The 19797-nt window shown below is 40.9% G+C and overlaps 1 protein-coding gene across 1 annotated transcript in view; it reads left to right on the top strand.

Moving 5' to 3' along the window:
- The window catches only part of FASTKD1 (FAST kinase domains 1), an 881671-nt gene that overhangs the window by 238502 nt on the left and 623372 nt on the right, over positions 1–19797 (top strand). The window contains exon 4 of the mRNA XM_044075492.1: positions 8037–8435. Coding sequence (XP_043931427.1) covers positions 8037–8435 — 399 coding nt within the window. The remainder of the gene's footprint in view (positions 1–8036; positions 8436–19797) is intronic.

Here is a 19797-nt window from a genome sequence, read left to right as displayed (position 1 = left end):
AGGCTGTGTACTACATGAGCTGGCACCTCACCTAGTGTCATGTTTAATCATAGCCTCACCTCAGGCTTCATGCCCACTGAGTGGCACACAGCTACAGTTATCCCACTCCACATGGGGGAATCTGCCTTGCATCCCGGGAACTACCACCCTATCAGTCTGACGAGCCTGATCTGCAAGGCCATGGAACGTATTATCATGGAACTTATAAACAAAGACATTGGCAGCCTTCAAACACTGGACCCCCATACAGTTTGGGTTCGTGAAGGGCCCATCTTGTCTCCTGAACCTGATTGACTTCTTCGAATCAGTATCCAGAGCCGTGGACAAGGGTAAGGTGGTCCAGACAGCCTATCTGGACCTCGCCAAGGCCTTCGACACCATCCCCCACTCTGGAATCATAGATAAACTTACTAAGCTGGGCAATAATCCGTATGTCACTCGATGGGTTGCCAACTGGCTTACTGACAGAACCTACACTGTAAAAGTAGTCGACTCCAAATCCAGCTCCAGACAATTGACAAGTGGAGTACCTCAGGGTTCAGTCCTGGGACCACTCTTGTTTGGCATCTACTTCTCTGAAGTACAGGCCAACGCTAAGGGACTCTGGCTAACAAAGTTCGCAGATGACTGCAAAATGGAAGCCATTATTGAATCCCCAAATGATGTGGATATTCTACAAAAGGACCTTACAGAAACAGATGCTTGGTGCCAGAGCCATAGGCTCAAGCTCAATGCCAAGAAATGTATAGTTATCCCCTATGGTGAAAAACATGTACCCGCAAATTACCACATAGGTGGCAGTACACTAAACACCGAAAGTGTGATAAGAGACTTGGGGACACAGGTGGACAGTGGTCTCACCTTTGATAACCACATCACCACAACAGTCAGGAAATCCTGTGGCACACCTCATCACTAAGGGCTTTTCATCCAGAAAAAAGGAGGTCATTGTCCCACTGTACTCATCACTCATTAGACCCATTATAGAATACAACGCCCCATTTGGTATGTACCTCTCAAGACATCTGCAACAACTGGAAAGGCCGCAGAAATACCTCACTAAAAGAATCACAGGCCTAAAGCAGATGCCCAATGCTGACTGTCTAAAAAAACTCCAGCTGTTCTCTGTGGCATATCGTCTACTCAGAGGCGATCTCTGCTTAACATACAAGGCCATGTCAAACCCAGAGCTGTTGGACATGCTACACTTAAAGAAATCCCAATCCCTCAAGAACATACACTCCAGGGATCTAAACTTGTCATCTCAATGAACAAAACATGCTGGAGGGATAGGTTCCTGATCCAGAGACTCCCCAGACTCTGGATTAGACTGCCCATACATATCAAGCAGAGCGCCTCTTTGGCCCTCTTCAAAAGGAACCTTGATGATTCGTTGGGAGATGGGAGATAAGAAATTCACCCTGGGGATCACATCATTTTCCCTGCTAGACAGGGTCCGGGGAAGTAAATACTGTGGGAAGAAATAGCCAGGGGAATTGTTATGGCTAGACTTGTATAGGCCCTAGGGCCGATAGCCTAGTACCAACCTATGAACCTGATAAAAGAACTTGAGCAAGAGAAAGTGTATAAATATTTAGGAACTGATGAAGGATCAACAGTAAAACATGAACAAATGTGAATAAAACTTAGTAAGGGATACTGTAGAAGACAAAAAATTAATAGTGAAAACAGCACTGACATATAGGAACAAATTCCAAGCTATAAACCAATTTGCTCTTCCTGTCCTAGCTTACAGTTTTGGAGTGACTGACTGTCCCCAAAGGGTGTTCTATACATTGGACAGGAAAGCAAGAAAGATGCTTCATGCTTATGAAATGATTTTTAAAAATCACTGTATACTATGACTATATATTCCCTGTTCTGAAGGAGGTGTGGGCCTCCTCGAAATTGATTACGTGTAGATCTGCAATCATGCAACTGCATACATATCTGCTGACTTGAAAAAATGCAAATGAAAGTTTTAAAACGTGGAGATTACGTCTAAGGTGACTTCCATGCTTAGCTTAGCAGAAACATATTAGCATCAATCAAGTGAAAATGGAAATCAAACTAGAAGTAGATAAAAATCAGGCAGCAATTGAATGTGCCAAAAGAATATAAAGTGAAGGATCAGATGAGAAGGCAAGAAATTTGGAAAATGCATATAGTTGCAAGTATGGAAAACTATTGTAACAACCTCATGTACATCAAGATCGAATGCAAGAATGGTTAAGGAGAGGAAAATTTAAACCAAAAGATGAAAGGTTAATATTGGTGGCCCAATTCAGTATACTACATACACGTTGATTTATAAAGTCTATGGAACATTTGGGAGAAACAGACAAATGTAGGTTTTGTAAAAGAGAATTGGAAACAGTCACACATCTTGCTGCTTGTTGTGATATATTAATGGCTGAAGGACTGTATACTGTAAGGCATAATAATGTGACAAGACTGTTGCATTGGGGATTGTGCAAACATTATAATTTTGAAGTAGCTGAAGAACACTTGCAACATGAGCCATAAAGCATCATAGAAAATGATGTTTATATCATATGGGATCATCCATTACCAACGGTTCAAAAAAATAGATGTGAGAAAACCAGATGTAGTAGTCCATGAAAAAAAGAAAAAAGTAGCATTGATCTTTGAAATTGCTACACCCAGTGACTGCAGTGCCTTGCGTATGGAGAGAAACAGTCATAAAATGTCTGGATTTGCAGGCAGAAATGAGGGCAATGTGGAAGAAAGATACCCAGACAGTTCCAGTAGTAGTAGGAGCAATGGGTCTTATAAAAACAAATTTGCAATCATACTTAGATGTGTTACCGATACAGGTAACTCCATATGAATTGCAGGAGGAGCCATTACTGGGCACATTGTGGGTGCTGCGAAGAGTACTTCTGGCTAACGTCAAAGATTGAAACAATGCTAAGTTCATGAACTTTAATCATACTTGACTTAGAAATAGAGTCCATTCTTGTTATGGTATTAGAAACCTAAAAGACCTGGAGAAATGAAAGAGAGAAGCAATGTTATATTCTTAAAGTAGCAGAGAGTATTGTCGAACTAAGCCAATGAGAGAATGCAGAAGGGCGATTCTGCTGAGAGGGATGACTGCAATAGGGGTATAGAGAATAGGCAAGAGAGGGATGGAATTTACTGGCAAAAACTGGCAAAGGAACCTATATGTATTAGGAAATAACTAGAGAGGGAAAGGTAATAGAATAGGAAGAGGCGAAGAACACATTTGAACTGCAGGCTAGAGACTGCCTTCCCTATCAGGCACTGATCTCAGAGTTTAGGCATAAAGAAAGGGACAGAGGAATCCTACGTGAAAGACCTGATGTAGTAGAGTTTTTAGATGAACAGTGAACAGGACCTGCTGTTAAATTAGTAGTAGTAGCAGTTAGCATTGCTGCCTCACAGCAAGAGGTTCTCCGGTTCAATCTTCGGCTGGGGTGCCTCCTGTGTGGAGTCTGCATGTCCTCCCTGTGGTCATGTGGGTTTCCTCCAGGTGCTCAGGTTTCCTCCCACATCCCAAGGGCATGCTGTAGGTGAATTGGACACTCTAAATTGGCCCTAGGTGTGAGTGTGTGCATGTGTATGCCTTCTGTGGAAGGTTGGGCGCTGGGCTGGCAACTCGAAACTTTAAAACTCCACTGCTAATCATGAGCGGACAGGTGATCCGCTGTGGCGACCCCTAACTGGGAAAAGCCAAAAGAAGAAGAAGAAGGGCATATAAAATATTGCATGATAACTGTAATAATTGATTAGTGGAGGTTGAAAAGACAAGGAAACAATGGTAGGACATATGTGTGGCTCCTAAGTATGCAACAAAGTCTAGAAGATTTAGGATTTTTGCTTGGAATTGTTTGCATAGGTATTTTTTATACCCCAAGCAGACTCCAAAGAATTTTTTCTCAAGTAGATTGCTAATAGAGGTGTGATGGTGAAGAAAGAGGTAACTGGGAACATATGTTTTGGGAGTATAATAAGCTGGCAGACTTTAAAAATTTCCTACAGAGTACTCTGTGATGGATATTGGATGAGCAAATGGGTGTGCCTAAGGAAATTATTTTTTTTTTGAACTGGGATAGAGGATCTGTATTGCTTAGACATAGTAAGGTCTTGTTAAGTTTAATTCTGGTGACTGGCAAAAAGCAGTTACTAGGAAATTGTAATCAAAGTCTAAACCAACTGTACCTGAAGTAATAAATATTGTAACAGGGATAAAAAAAAAAAACTGGGAAGTGGAATCTTTAGAAAAGGGTAGGAGCAAACTGCATAGAAAAAAATGGAAATTGTGGGAACAATACATGCAGAATAATGTTGTGGAGTAGGAATGATGTTTAAGGAAAGGCAGGAATTTATCAATATATGTAATGCTGGATTAATGAGCATTTTATAAATGCATGTATGTTGTATAATGTTTGTAACTATTAATATTTTAACAAGTCTTTTTTTCTTTTATAAAAAAAATTTTGTTTGCCTGTGTCTTATTTAATAATTCAGTAAAGGTGTTAAAAAAAGAAATATCATTGTTTACTTCCCTTGCCTGAAACTCTTAATTGTCCCCCATTTTGTTTCAGAGCAGTGACTTTTCAGAATGATCAAATACCACCTTAACAAAATTAATTATAAATTCAATCCACCGTTTCACTACCTGTATCCCAAGATAATGAACTCCCAGACTAACCTACTGTCCAAATCTGTGGGGTTTAATATATAACCCATCCCTTTCTACTGGCATTCTACTTCCAAACTTCATGTATACTTCCATGTTCCCTGTACCTAAGGTATTTTATCCCAAGACTCCCAGTGACTACAGAACCATGGCAAACCTTTATCCATCTTCAAAATTCTTAGAAAAACCTGTCTGTGAACAAATACTTGAATATGTACACAAAATATAAACTCCTTACAGACATCCATCATGTTTCCTATCCAAAGTGCAGTACCCACATTTTGCCTTTATTTCAGAAATTTGCTTGAACTTGGAGAAAGGCTTATTGATTGCAGCCAGTTTTCTGGATCTTAAAAAACTTTTTGAGACTGTTGAACACAGTCTTCTAAACAAACCGGCTGATTATAGCTTTTATTCTGAAGTACCTTGAGTGATTTAGGAATTATCTGAGCATTAGAGCATTTTGAATACTTTGTTAAAATAAACACATCGTCTGCAGTCCTTTCAAAATTGAGGTGCCACATGGTTATATGCTGTTACTCCTTTTCTCATCTCGTAGGTACTAGGCTATCGGCCTAAGGGCCTATGTAAGCCTAGCCAACAAGGTTCCCTGGCTTATGCCACCCAAGAAAGTTATTTTCCTGTGCCACTGTCGAGCAGAGATACAGTAGTGATTCCCGGGGTGTATTTCCTATTTCCCATCCACTCATTAAGATTGTTCTTGAAGAGTGCTAATGAAGAACTTTGCTTGACATAGAAGCGTAGCTTGTTCCAGAGTATAGGAAGTCTCTGGGACAGGAATCTATCCCTCCAGCGTGTTCTGTTTATCGTGGTGACAAGGTTTAGGTCCCTAGAGAGTGTAGCTTGGAGGGATTGGGATTTCTTTAGGTGTAGCGTGTCCAGCAGCTCTGGGTTTGACATAGCTTTATATGTTAGGCAGAGATCACCTCAGAGTAGGTGATATGCTGTGGAGTAAAGCTGGAGTTTTTTGAGGCAGTCAGTGTAAGGCATTTGTTTGAGGCCAGTAATCCTCTTTGTGAGGTACTTCTGTGGCCATTCCAGCTGCTACAGATGTCTTGTGAGGTACATTCCAAAAGGGGTGTTGTACTCTATAATGGGCTTAATGAATGATGAGTAGAGGGGAACAATGACCTCTTTATTCCTGGATGAGAACCCTTTTATGATGAGGTGTGCCGCGTAGTAGGACTTCCTGACTACTGTGGCGATGTGACTATCAAAGGAGAGACTACTGTCCACCTGGGTCCCAAGGTCTCTTATCACGCATTCGGTGTTAAGTAGATTGCTGCCTATGTGGTAGTTCATGGGTACAGAGTTTTTACCAAAGGGGATGACACTGCACATTTTGGCATTGAGCTTGAGGCCATGGCTCTGACACCAGGCATCTGTCTCAGTGAGGCCTTTCTGTAGGATGTCCACATCATTTGGGGACTTGACTATGGCTCCTAGTTTGCAGTCATCTGCGAACTTTGTCAGCCAGAGGCCTTCTGTGTTCGCCTGTACTTCAGAGAAGTAGATACCAAACAGGAGAGGTCCCAAGACGGAACCCTGTGGCACACCACTTGTCACTGCCTTGAGGTCAGATTTGGAGTCTGCAACTTTTACAGTGTAGGTTCTGTCAGTGAGCCAGCACCCTCTATACTTTCACACAATGGGCACCCTAATAAAATGCGCAGATGATTCCACTCTCATTTGCACATCTGACAACATTGTACACCACCAAAAAATTACTCAAGAAGCTTTAACTGCCACTGAAACATGGCTTTGTAACTCATAACTCATGCTTACCCCAAAAAAGACCAAACTACTACTTTTTTCCCAAATTCCTCTCACGTGAAAATACAAAATTCCTCTCTTGGTAATACAACTGTTGAAGTCACTTCTCATAGCAACCTGTTACGGCTGATACTGGATGATAAATTTACATTCGACCTGCATATACAAAATTGTGTAAGAAAAGCTCATCAGAACTTAGGGATGCTTTCAGAGCCAAAAACTTTCTCACTGACGCAACTAAAACTACACTTAACACTACTTATCTCCTGTCCACTCTTTTTTATGACACTGTCATCCTTACTAACTTCCATGCTTCACAAAAATTAAAACTTGAGCAATGCTATAACATAGTTATTAAATTTGCAGCGCATACCCCTTTCAGAACCCACCACTGTATAGCACTGAAAAGCCTAAATTGGTTAGAACTGCCATATCGGCTAACATATACATAACTTCTTACTGCCTATGAAATTATCCAGCACCCATCTGCCTGTCCAGCACTTAAAAATATTCAACACAACTATGTTCCTAGTTTATCATTGTGATACAGTGACCAAAAACTTCTGTCTTACAAACCTAGCAAATCTGCTGTGCATTGTCTCTACTCATGCAAGGTTGCTAAGGCCTGGAACACCTTCTTTGTATCCATTAGGTCTATACACTCCCTCCTATCATTCAAAACCAGGCTGAAAGACTTCCTAGCTAATTTTTGGCTCTCTTCTTGCTCAAAACCAGGATAAACTATATCCCTAAATGTGAACAAGTACTTTTTCATTCCTTATACTTCTTACTCTCCCTTCTTCACTTACTTCCTTACTGCTATCTAATTCACTTCCCTGACTTTCTCTCTAAATATACCATAAGCCTGTTTTCCCTCACTTCATATTGCAATTCCTATTTGTATTAGATTGGTAACTTGAATTTCTCTATAAACTGTCTAAAATTTCTCTAAATATTAAATGATTGTCATATACCTTTTATCAGTTCTTAAGTAATGTTATATGTTATGTCAAAAATGTTAAAATTGTTTAAACTGGAGATGTTTTTGTTTTATTTTTGAAGATTCTAAAGATATTGTTCTTAAAATGTTTTGTATTAATTTGGACCTTTTCTTTCTGGGCCTCTGCTGAAAATGGGCTTCTACCCATTTGGACTTTTCCAGTAATCAAATGTCAGTAAGTAAAATAAATAAGTAAAAAGCACACCTAATGAAAATATTTTTTGTCAGTTTTCTGAGAATGAAGTAGTCTTGTTATTACATTGTCGTTTCCTGTTTTTGATCTAGTTTGCTGTGCTGTTTTATTTAAGAGTTGAGGTTTCTCGTGGGGAAAATAGTGTTAACTCAGATTGTGTGGCTGATCATGTTTTGAGCTGATATTTCCTTGGTTCACCCATCTTGTGCTCTAAAACATTTATATGATGTGATGATTACTGTAGCTCTAGAAGTATTATAGTACCGAGTATGATGTTGTTTCTGCTGGCGAATCTAGATGAAGACTAAATACAAAATTACTAATGTTAACCTAAGTTATTTCTTTCTCGAACTCCCAAACAGAGTCCTGTCCAACCTGATGATAAGTATATCAGCTTTAACTTCAGCACATCTGCGCGATCGGTTGATACAGAAAGCAGAATTTCTTCTTGAGACAATGGCTTCAGTACGATACAATGATGCAAGGAGGGTAGTGCAGTTTCTTCGCAATGTCAGATTCGGTTTTCGTCCTTTGCTGGAGAAATGCAATAAGATTTTCCTTCAGAGTATAAACAAAATGGATGCAGAAACTTTCAGTATTATCCTTGGGCTGTATCAGTCTTTACAATTTAACAATTGTGAATTCCGATTAGCTGCAAAACAGAGACTGATAGACATTATGGATACCTGTACAGATCCTAACAGTTTTACAAGGTTGTTTGCAGCACTAGGACCAATGGCAAGCCAAGATACAAAAGAAAGGTAGGGGGCCAAAGCTTTATTCTTTCATTTTAACTACTGATTGTAAGGTAAAAAAAGGAGTTATTAATGTTATTGTAAAACCTCATGCTATGACTTAATGTTATCCAATAACTATTAATCATTTGTCCTTGCATTTTTTTTATAGATACTTGAAAGGACACTTAAAGAATTCTTACCTCATTGCGTCTCTATGTAGAGTATGCTCTGCATTTAATTATTAGTTTGAAACCAAGTACTGTTTAATATATATATGTGTGTGTGTGTGTGTGTGTGTGTGTGTGTGTGTGTGTGTGTGTGTGTGTGTGTGTGTGTGTGTGTGTGTATGTGTATATATATATATATATATTAGCCTCAGGCTAATAACTCGAGCTATACTCTGTGGCATATCGTCTACTCAGAGGCGATCTCTGCTTAACATTCAAGGCCGTGTCAAACCCAGAGCTGTTGGACATGCTCCACTTAAAGAAATTTCAATCTGTCAGAGCCACACGCTCCAGGGATCTAAGCCTTGTCATCACAATGAACAAAACATGCTGGGAGGATAGGTTCCTGACCCAGAGATTCCCCAGACTCTGGAATAGACTGCCCATACATGTCAAGCAAAGCACCTCTTTGGCCCTCTTCAAAAGGAACCTTGACGATTGGATGGGAGATAAGAAATTCACCCCAGGGATCACGTCAGTCACCCTGCTAGACAGGGGTCTAGGGAAGTAAATATTGTGGGAAGAAATATCCAGGGAATTGTTATGGCTAGACTTGTATAGGCCCTAGGGCCGATAGCCTAGTACCAACCTATGAACACTCTGTATTGCTTTATACCATATAACTCTTAAGATGTTTACTCAGGCATGAGATGCAGAGGGCCACATACATTTCTTTTAAATAACCCCACTGTGTATTTTCTTGCCGTGTGGTGTTTGTCACATAAAGCAAAAAGAAACAAATACCTTTGATTTAGAGGTTTACCCAGGCAAGTGACGTAGAGGGGCATAGGATAATCTGTTATTGATAACACCGCTGTATATTTTCTTGCCAGAATATGCATGTCACATTAAAAGAAATAGGACAGATGATGATTTTGACTTGTACTACTAAGATTTTGTTTCTTTTATTTACAGCATGTAGCTTTTCAAAAAATGTTAATTATTTATTGGGTGATATAGCACAGCAACCAGATGATATCAATGCAAAAAAATAGAGTTGCCTTGCTGAGCAGTTAGTTTTTGTCATAAATATTGTATTGAGGCAAACTTTAGTGCAGTTTGGTGCTGTTTGGAGTTTGTCAATCCTCTGGTTTAGCCAGAGGGCTTCTTTCTTCCTTCTCCTCTGTGCAGTATTTCAGTCCAAGATGCACTCCATTGCATTTTATGCCTAAGTAGTAAATGAAGAAACAGTGTTAAAAGTGTTTTTCTAAATGGTGATTCAGCAAATTATATAGCACATATATTCTTAGTTGATGGTAATAGCTGTCACTCACTTTGTTTCTAAGCTTAAGTAATGAAATTATTTTTTTATGATATTGTCCTCCTCCCTGTGTCTTCTGACCACTGAAACTCTAAGGGGCTGTCATCCTGGCAGCCATGTGAGCATTTTTCATTTTTGAACTTTAGAGGGGTTGGAGCTTAGTGTAATGGCTGGCATGTTTATATCACAGACAAAATGTACAGGGCTTGATTCTCATTAAGGAAACTTAGCTAGGCTTAAAAATGGTCCACAGCAGCAGCTAACCTAATACTTATGCGTGAACAATAGAAAAATGTGGGGGATTGGTGGTTGGCATAATGTTTAAAGATATTTACCTTACAGACACAAGGTACAGGGTTTAAATTCTCAGATGGGATAATTAGCTCCGTGCTGTTTAAAATAAATGAAACATTGAAGGAGTATATCAACTGAGCTAACAAATGGCTGGAGAAATGGAAGAAGCTTTAAACAGTTATTCAGATGAACTGATACATCTGCAAAAGTCAGAGTTCAAAAGGGAGATAAGTATGAGACTATAAAAGAACATCAGTTTCACAAAATGGTAGAGTTAGAGGCAGGGCTGGTGTTAGCATTTTGGGGGCCCCCAGCAGATGTCAAGCTGGGGGCCTCCTGGGCACTTCCAGCCTGTGTATCACCCTGTCACTGTCACCCTTCCTAAGCAACCTTTTAGTTCATGCTGCAAACTTTTAGGAGTAGTATGCACTGACTGACTGCTACAATATTCTTACATTACAAGACTTGTGTACTACACTGTGTTGGCCCATCTCACAAAAAGGGACATTTACAGTTACTGGCATTTAGTTGCAGCCGGGTGCTCCGGTTTCCTCCCACATTCCAAAGACATGCTGTAGGTGGATTGGACACTCTAAGTTGGTCCTAGGTGTGAGTGTGTACGTGTGTGTGTGCCTTCTGTGGAAGGTTGGGCGCCGGGCTGGCAACTCGACACTGTAAAATTCCACTGCCAATCATGAGCGGACAGGTGATCCGCTGTGGCGACCACTAACTGTGAAAAGCCGAAAGAAGAAGAATTATATATTGCAGCAACTCTATGTGCAGGTCTGGATGTAGGTGAAATGGTGCCCTAGGCGTACTGTTTCAGACCTCCCCCATACACACAATAGCCTCCAGTCTTCCCCATTCCCCCTCCCCATTTTGGGCTGCCCATACCATGCACATTACTTTTTTTCTTCCCTTTCTCACATTTTGCCTTACTTTTCAGCATTTTCAAAAAACTATAACTTTCTACATGCTCTGAAGTGCATTTTAAAGTTTTTTTTTTCTTTTTACACACCTTTTCATCCAATAATGGCTTGAACAGAAATTATGATTAAGTAAAGAAATTGTGTTCCTGTTCAGCTTTAGTTTCCATTACATCCTTTCAACATACATTTCCTGAGCAAAGACAGTACTATAATAACCATTTAGGAAATAAGAAAAGAATTTCAGTTTTATGGAGTTTTTTTCTAAGTTGTACCCAAGGCTTAATGTTCAAAGATGACAAAACAGTAGCTCTCAATAAACTAACAACCCTTTGTTGTCTGGATACACAGGTCCTATCTGGGAACTGCCTGCCTGCATCCCAGTCCCCCCAAAAGACTGCTTATACATTCCTCTGGTGTTAGACTGAGATGAAGGCAGAGGTTCAAATTGCCACAGTCCTGTATTTCAAGGGATTGCTGATATACATATACATAGTAGGTCTCCTCACTCCTCAACTCATACTGTCAAAGGCAGCTACTATATATGTGTCCTAAGTATGATTGTGAGAGTGAAAAAATAATGATTATAGTAATGTATTCTACGTTGTTGTTCCTACACAAGCTGTAGTAATCTTCTTTGTACATCTCTGAGGTATGTCAGAAAAGTAAAAGAAACAATGACTACACTGTCCTCAGCCCAAACACAAGTTTTAATGACCTCATATGCACACCTCTGAGTGAGGAATAACACTGCAATCCTGCCACCCCCCCCCTCCATATAACCTACAGCAGCTTTCTGTACAAACACATCCCGACGGGACTGGTTTTAGAATGGGTGCAGTTGAGAGCAGAAGCCATTATCAGCTTTATCCTAACAGGGTCATATCACAACCCTGCTCAGGTTAAAGAGCATAATCAGAAAAAATATGTGTGTGTGTGTGTGTGTGTGTGTGTGTGTGTGTGTGTGTGTGTGTGTGTGTGTGTGTGTATATATATATATATATATTTTTTTTTTTTTTTTTTTTTTTTTGTTTCTTCACCTAATTTTTCCTCAAACAACAGTGTTTGTAGGGCCCCCACACAGTCAGTGATGATTAAGAGTGCCCTCTGTATCCATTTATACAGTCTGGGGAGTAGGAATTCCCCAGAGTCTTAGAAGATCTAAGTGTCTGAATGTTCTGAGATACATTTTATGTCTTACTTTTGAAATATAATTTCTTGCTAGCTACAGTTTTTACTGACACTCAGAAGAATAATGTATGTGTCCTGGCATAATTGCATCTGTGTACAGATAAAACTCACCAACATTTTCACAAACACACACACTTTATATATTATTTCAGCAATACATTGTGCAACACTGGTATCAGCACACCAGGTCAGTGACTGCTGTTAAGCAGTCGTCAAACAGCAGCAGGGATGGGTTTCTTTTATTTACCTCAATGAGGAGTAGTGCAAACCTGTCACTGTCCCTGATTTCACAGACCTTCCCTGATTTCGCACATAATTTTGTTGTCCTTTGTTACAAATTTGATTTGCTTGTAAATCATTCAGGATTACAGTCAATAAATCCAGACATTAGAGTTTTACACTTAAATGTCCAAAAAACACATGTTGATACAAAAGGTGTTATTCTATTATCTTTTTCATTGATTCAGAGTAATATTTAAAATGTGTTCCTGATTTTGAGCCTTTATTCTGCTATTATTGGTATTGCACTGAATTCTTCAGTGACAAAGTTGAGAGTTACAATATCTGGTATTCTGCAAGTATTTATAAAACTCCCTAAAAGAGAAAACCATCCCTGAAGATGAGAAGTATTGGCTCTTCTTCAAATCCAAGGTATGCATGGACACTGGTCACACTGGGCTGCTGATATCTCTACTGCTTACCTTGCTCATGTTCATTATTAGCTTTATCCTAACAGAGTCATAGCACAGCCTGTTCAGGTTAAACAGAATAATCATGAAATTAATACATTTTTCTCCTCATTTTCCCCAACCAGCAGCAGCTTTTGTGAGGCCCTCACACAGTGAAGGATGATTAAGGGGGCCCCCTTGCAGCCACATGTATTGCAGATACCTAAAGCGGGCTATGTTCATAGGTTCATAGGTTCATACTAGGCTATCTGCCCTAGGGCATTTATAAGCCTAGCCAGAGTATGTTTGGCTTTCGCCACCAATTTTAAATTAATTTTGCTATGCCCTTTTTCGAAGTTAGTATACTGTGCCTCTGTCTAACAGTGACACAGAAGTGATACCTGGGGTAAACCTACGATCTCCCATCCACTCATCAAGATTCCTCTTGAAGAGAGTCAATGAGGGACTGTGCCTAACCTGGACTGGGATTTTATTCCAGAGTGAAGGGAGCCTCTGGGTTATGAATCTGTCCCTCCAGCATGTCCTATTTATTTCAGTGCTGAGGTTCAAGTCTCTCGAGCGTGTAGCTCGATGGGATTTGGATTTTTTGAGGTGCAGCATGTCTCTTAATTCCGGGTTGGACATGGCTTTATACGTCAGGCACAGGTTGCCTCTGAGCAGGCAGTATGCCACTGAGTAGAGCTGGAGTTTCTTTAACCAGGTAGCATATGGCATCTGTTTGAGCCCTTTGATCCTCTTGGTGAGGTACCTTTGGGGTCTTTCCAGTTGCTGCAGGTGTTTGGTAAGGTACATCCCAAAAGGGGCATTGTACTCGATTATGGGCCTGATGAGGGATGAGTAAAGAGGCACGATGACCTCCCCTAATCTAGATGTGAATCCCTTCATGATTAGTGGGCTATATAAAATGTTTTTCTAACCACTTTGGCCACGTGGTTGTCAAATGAGAGATTGCTATCAACTTGGGTCCCTAGGTCCCTAATTACTTCTTCTGTACTTAATGGATTACCACCTATGTGGTAATTTGTGGGCACTTTGTTTTTGCCAAAGGGGATGACTATACACTTTTTGGCGTTTAGCTTGAGGCCATGGCTCTGGCACCAGTTGTCTGTTTCTATGAGGCCCTTTTGGAGGATGCTTGTGTCGGCTGGAGAGTCGATTATGGCGCCCAGTTTGCAGTCATCTGCGAACTTGGTCAGCCACAGTCCTTCCATGTTGGCCTGTACCTCCGAGAAATATATACCGAACAAGAGAGGTCCCAGGACTGAGCCTTGTGGGATGCCATTTGTAACTGGTTTGGAGTCTGACATGGCTCCAGCAATTCTAACCATGTGAGTTCTGTCCTTGAGCCAGTTTGCGACCCATCTAGTGACATAGGGGTTTATATTTAAGCTGGTGAGCTTATCTATAATGCCCGAGTGGGGTATTGTATTGAAGGCTTTTGCGAGGTCCAGGTAGGCTGTGTGGACCACCTTCCCTTCGTCAATGGCCTTGGTGACTGTTTCAAAGAAGTCGACCAGGTTTAAGAGGCAGGATCTGCCCTTAACAAAGCCGAACTGGGTAGGATCCAGTGTCTGTAGGTCCCCAATATCTTTATTTATGAGGTCCATGATGATCCTTTCCATAGCTTTGCAGACCAAGCTAGTCAGGCTTATGTGGCGATAGTTTCCAGAGTCCGTTGAGGCACCACCTTTGTGGAGAGGAACCACTGTTGCTGTACGCCACTCTTTGGGTACATATCCTGTAGTAAGTCTGAGATTGAACAGTAGTTTTATGTTTGGGTTTAGCTCTTCTTGGAGTTCATGTAGGACGCAGCCCGGGACACCCGTCTGGTCCCATTGATGCTGTGTTTTTTGCTTTGGAGAGGGCGGCTCTTACCTGAGCATCTGAGATGTCAGGGGGGCAGCACTCTGCTGGGATAGATATTTGCCCTTTTGGTTTGGAGGGTGGGGGGGGAGAAGTTTGCGCTGAACCTGTCAGCTAGGATGTTGGCAATGTCTGTGGGTTTGGTGTATTTTTTGTCATTTTGGACTAATTCTGAGCATATCTGGGAATTCCCACCCAGGTTCCTAACATAACTAAAGAAAGCCTTGTGATTATCCTTAGTGTCCTGTGCAATTTTTCTCTCGAAGCTGGCCTTAGACGATTTTATGAGTGCCCTTAGTTTTTTGCTATTACTGATCAGAGATGCCTTCCCTTTTTGGGATTTTGCTCTATCATGTAGTAGCTTCCTCCTTCTATTGTATAGTTTGTTTATGGCTGGGGTCCACCAGACAGGATGTCTGCCTTTGGAGGATTGGGTCTTGGTTTTATTTGGGATTGCATGATCCATGCATTCCTGAAGGTGTTCATAGAATGCATTTATAAAGGATTCTGCGGTCTGGGCCGAATTTTCTACAGGCCCGGGGGCTTTGATGGATTCCACCTCGGTTTTGAGGAGTGTGAAATTTGCTTTAGAGAAGTTTTTCACTGTGGTTTTCTGGGCAGGGGGTGGGGTTGGGATGTGAATATCCAGTGAGATCAGTTTATGGTCTGATCTTACCAGTGAGGGATACACTTCTGGTCTGGAGCATAGAGTCCCCATGTTGGTGATGATCAGGTCCAGTATGTTTTCTCCTCTTGTGGGAGTGGTGACACGTTGTTCCATAGCATTTGAGTTTATGAATTCTAGGAACCTTTGGGCTAGGGTGTTGAAGCTAGAGTAATGCTCCCAGTCTATGTTTGGGTAGTTGAAGTCGCCCAATATAATGGTGTTTGGAGAGACCTTCATATTTTCCAGTGTTGTCACGAAGGCTGAGTGGGGTTCCTGGGTTTGGGAGGGTGGTCTGTAGCAGGCTATAAACTGAAAGGCAGTTTTACCCACTGTTAGTTGCACATGGATAGTCTCTGATGCTTCGTGCTGTGCCACCAACCTGGAGGTGTGGGTATCTTTGATGAATATTGATACTCCCCCTCCTTTTGTGGTTCGGTCCAAGTTTTGGGGCCGAAAAGCATGGTATGAGGTATAACCTGGTAGTGCTGAGGTGCTCTCGGGAGCCCTGAACCAGGTTTCTGTTACTGCACAGATATCGATGTTCTCCATGCTAAGGAGAGTTTCGAGTGTGTGCATCTTGAGGTTTAGACTTCTGGCATTGAGTAGCATTACTCTTAGCTTCTTATCCCTTGTGATACCTATGGAGGTGGGGTTGTCTTTTGAGCCCTGCCTAAAAAAGGCACTTTGGGGGTAGCAAGAGCCTTTGCCAATATCCGAAAGCCCAGGGGTGACAGGTGCAAGCCGTCCCTAGCGAAGCATCGTGGCTTGTCGAGCATATCATCCCAGGCTGACAGGCATTGGATCCCCTTTGAATGACACCAATACTTAAGCCAATTGTTGAAATTGATCATCTTGTCTTCATATTGTGGCGTCATTCGTGGTGAGGGTAAGTTGCTACTCAAGGTCAGGGTCATACTGGCCTGGGCTACATGCTCAGAGAGCTCTTCTATGTCTCTTTTCATGTAGTCCAGGGAGGTACGCCTCAGGTCATTCACACCAGCATGGACAATTACTGAGTCATATTTGTACTTGCCTTGGAGTGACCTGAGTGCTTGTGTTATGTGGCGGATCCTAGCGCCCGACAGGCTGCTCACTGTGACCTTCTCCTTGTTCAGCCTGGTGAGCGGGACATCAGTGTGCCTGATGATAGAGTCACCTATTACAAGTGTTTCAGGTGTGTTGTTTAGCCTGAAGGGCTGTGACTGTTCGTCACACTGGCTTTGTGAGATATGTGTTGCACGTGTTTTGTTTTGGGGTAGCGGTTGCTTGGGTGTCTGCTTTGGAGGTCTCTGCTGCTTATTTTTGTGTGATTATGTGTTTGGTTTGCTGTCGTGGTAGGTCTATGTGACACTGGAATATTAGTGAGTGTGGTTTCCTTCTCCTCCTGACTGGTTATGCCAGTACTGAGTTGAGAGAGCTTAGCCACCAGTTTGGCTATATGGTTGCATCTCTCACATGTGTTGGAATTTGTTGGGAGGAGGAGAGGGTTGTCTGTGTACATGAGGCAGTTGTAACATTGCCTCAAGATTCCCAGATTCACCAGCTGGACCAGAGAGGAGATTGACAACTGACCTTTGGACGTGCTAGAATAATATTGGGAATTCCTTTATAATTGAAAACAATGGCCAATGGGGAGTGAGGGTGTAGTGCTTTTAATTTTTAGTGCTAACTTATATAATTGCTTTAGTGAGCAAATGCCAGGTAACTTAAGTGCAGTGTGTTACAGGTAACTTAAATGCAAAAACGACAAACAGTACCTTTCTTTCAAGTGAAACAAGAAATAAGTACAGTAAACAATGCAGATATCACTAGAGATCCACAGAAGCGCTGAGAAGCTGCGTTTAGGTGGAATTAGCATTCCAGGGAAATAACAAGCATACAAACAAAGCTAGATTCAGCAGGCCTGGATCTAGTAGTCTATGCTACAGCAAACAAGGTGTACCAGTTTCAGTAAGAAACAGTTGAAATATGCTGGCACTATAAAACTTTAACCAGAAATTCCCAGCTCAGAAGGGCAGAGTCCAGCCTCTCCTCCCACAAGAGTGCAGACCACGAACCTCCTTAATGTAAAATAACTGGCCTGAAGCCCAAGTGTTTAAACCAGAACTAATACACTTTAAGAATAACAGACACTGAGCTCTCAATCAGCAGTTCCCAACTTAGAAGGATGAAAGCTACCTGTCCTGCCACCACAGTGCATGCCGCTAACCTTCCTAATGTAAAACAACTGGTCTGAAGCCCAAGTGCTTAATCCAAAAGACTTAGAATGATAGCTACACTTTAATCAAGTTACTACCAAGCAGTAATAAATACAATTGAATACTTTAAAGAATGCCTGGATATGTGCTCAGGTTATACAAACAAAGCTAGATTCAGCAGGCCTGGATCTAGTCTATGCTACAGCAAACAAGGTGTACCAATTTCAGAAGAAGCAGTTCAGATATGCATGCACTATAAGCCTTTAACCAGAAATTCCCATCTCAGAAGGGCAGAGTCCAGCCTCTCCTCCCACAAGAGTGCAGACCACGAACCCTCTTAATGTAAAATAACTGGCCTGAAAGCCCAAGTGCTTAAACCAGAATTAATACACTTTTAGAATAACAGACACTGACCCCTCCATCAGCAGTTCCCAGCTTAGAAGGATGTAAGCTACCTGTTCTGCCACTACAGTGCAGACCACAAACCTTCTTAATGTAAAACAACTGGTCTGAAGCCCAAGTGTTTAAACTAAAAGGCTTAGAATGAGTTACACCAAGCAGTAATAAATACAATTGAGTATTTTTAAGATGATGCAAAAGCAAAATAAAGTAGGAAGAAACACAAGTACAGTAAAAGCAGATGAATTTTTTTTTTTTTCAGAAAAGTAGCAAAAGCAGTAGTAAATACAATTCTCATGCAGTGCAAGCTGGCACACTTGAATATGTAGCAATATTAGTCCACACACAGTTTGAAAAAATGTAATTAAATTAAAAAGGGCTAAAAGCAAGTGCAGAAAGGGTTTATTAGGTAGAATGCGGTAAAGAGATGGGCCAGAGGGAGTGTCTTAGATCAAATCTACAGTGGGGCGGGCACTGCAAAAGCCACCAAAACAGTTTCAACACAGATGTGAGGAATGTGCAAATTATAAAGCCAAAAAATATATACTGTTCTCTATATATTTGCAGAGCAGTAAGAGCAGTAAGACAACAGATATCTAAGCAAACAATTTAGCTCTATAATACAGAAAAATATACTCAGCTCTATATATTTGCAGATAGTTCTGTAAGGCTGTCTCTCAAACTAAGGTTCCAGTTTGAATGCAGATTGTTAATTAACAGGACACACACAACACTAGCTCAATTATATCAGCTGAAAACAAGGCAGAAAATGAGGGGGAGGGAACAGTTTCAACACAGATGTGAGGAATGTGCAAATTATAAAGCCAAAAAATTTATACTGTTCTCTATATATTTGCAGAGCAGTAAGACAACAGATATCTAAGCAAACAATGTAGCTCTATAATACAGAATAATACAGAAAAATATACTCAGCTCTATATATTTGCATATAGTTTTGTAAGGCTGTCTCTCAAACTAAGGTTCCAGTTTGAATGCAGATTGTTAATTAACAGGACACACAACACTAGCTCAATTATATCAGCTGAAAACAAGGCAGGAGATGAGGGGGGTGGGGAAAAACAGTTTCAACACAGATGTGAGGAATGTGCAAATTATAAAGCCAAAAAATATATACTGTTCTCTATATATTTGCAGAGCAGTAAGACAACAGATATCTAAGCAAACAATTTAGCTCTATAATACAGAAAAATATACTCAGCTCTATATATTTGCAGATAGTTCTGTAAGGCTGTCTCTCAAACTAAGGTTCCAGTTTGAATGCAGATTGTTAATTAACAGGACACACAACACTAGCTCAATTATATCAGCTGAAAACAAGGCAGGAAATGAGGGGGGGGACAGTTTCAACACAGATGTGAGGAATGTGCAAATTATAAAGCCAAAAAATATATACTGTTCTCTATATATTTGCAGAGCAGTAAGAGCAGTAAGACAACAGATATCTAAGCAAACAATTTAGCTCTATAATACAGAATAATACAGAAAAATATACTCAGCTCTATATATTTGCAGATAGTTCTGTAAGGCTGTCTCTCAAACTAAGGTTCCAGTTTGAATGCAGATTGTTAGTTTTAGTGTAGAAAATGTCCATCAGCAGGGTTTAACTAAGCCATGGACTCTATGTTAGTGGTAAAATATTTAATGGAATTG

The sequence above is a fragment of the Protopterus annectens genome, chromosome 6.part1, assembly GCF_019279795.1.
Source record: "Protopterus annectens isolate FY-2018-M chromosome 6.part1, PAN1.0, whole genome shotgun sequence".
NCBI lineage: Eukaryota > Metazoa > Chordata > Ceratodontiformes > Protopteridae > Protopterus > Protopterus annectens.
The sequence above is the reverse complement of the archived record's forward strand: the minus strand, read 5'-3'. Positions and strand labels throughout refer to the sequence as shown.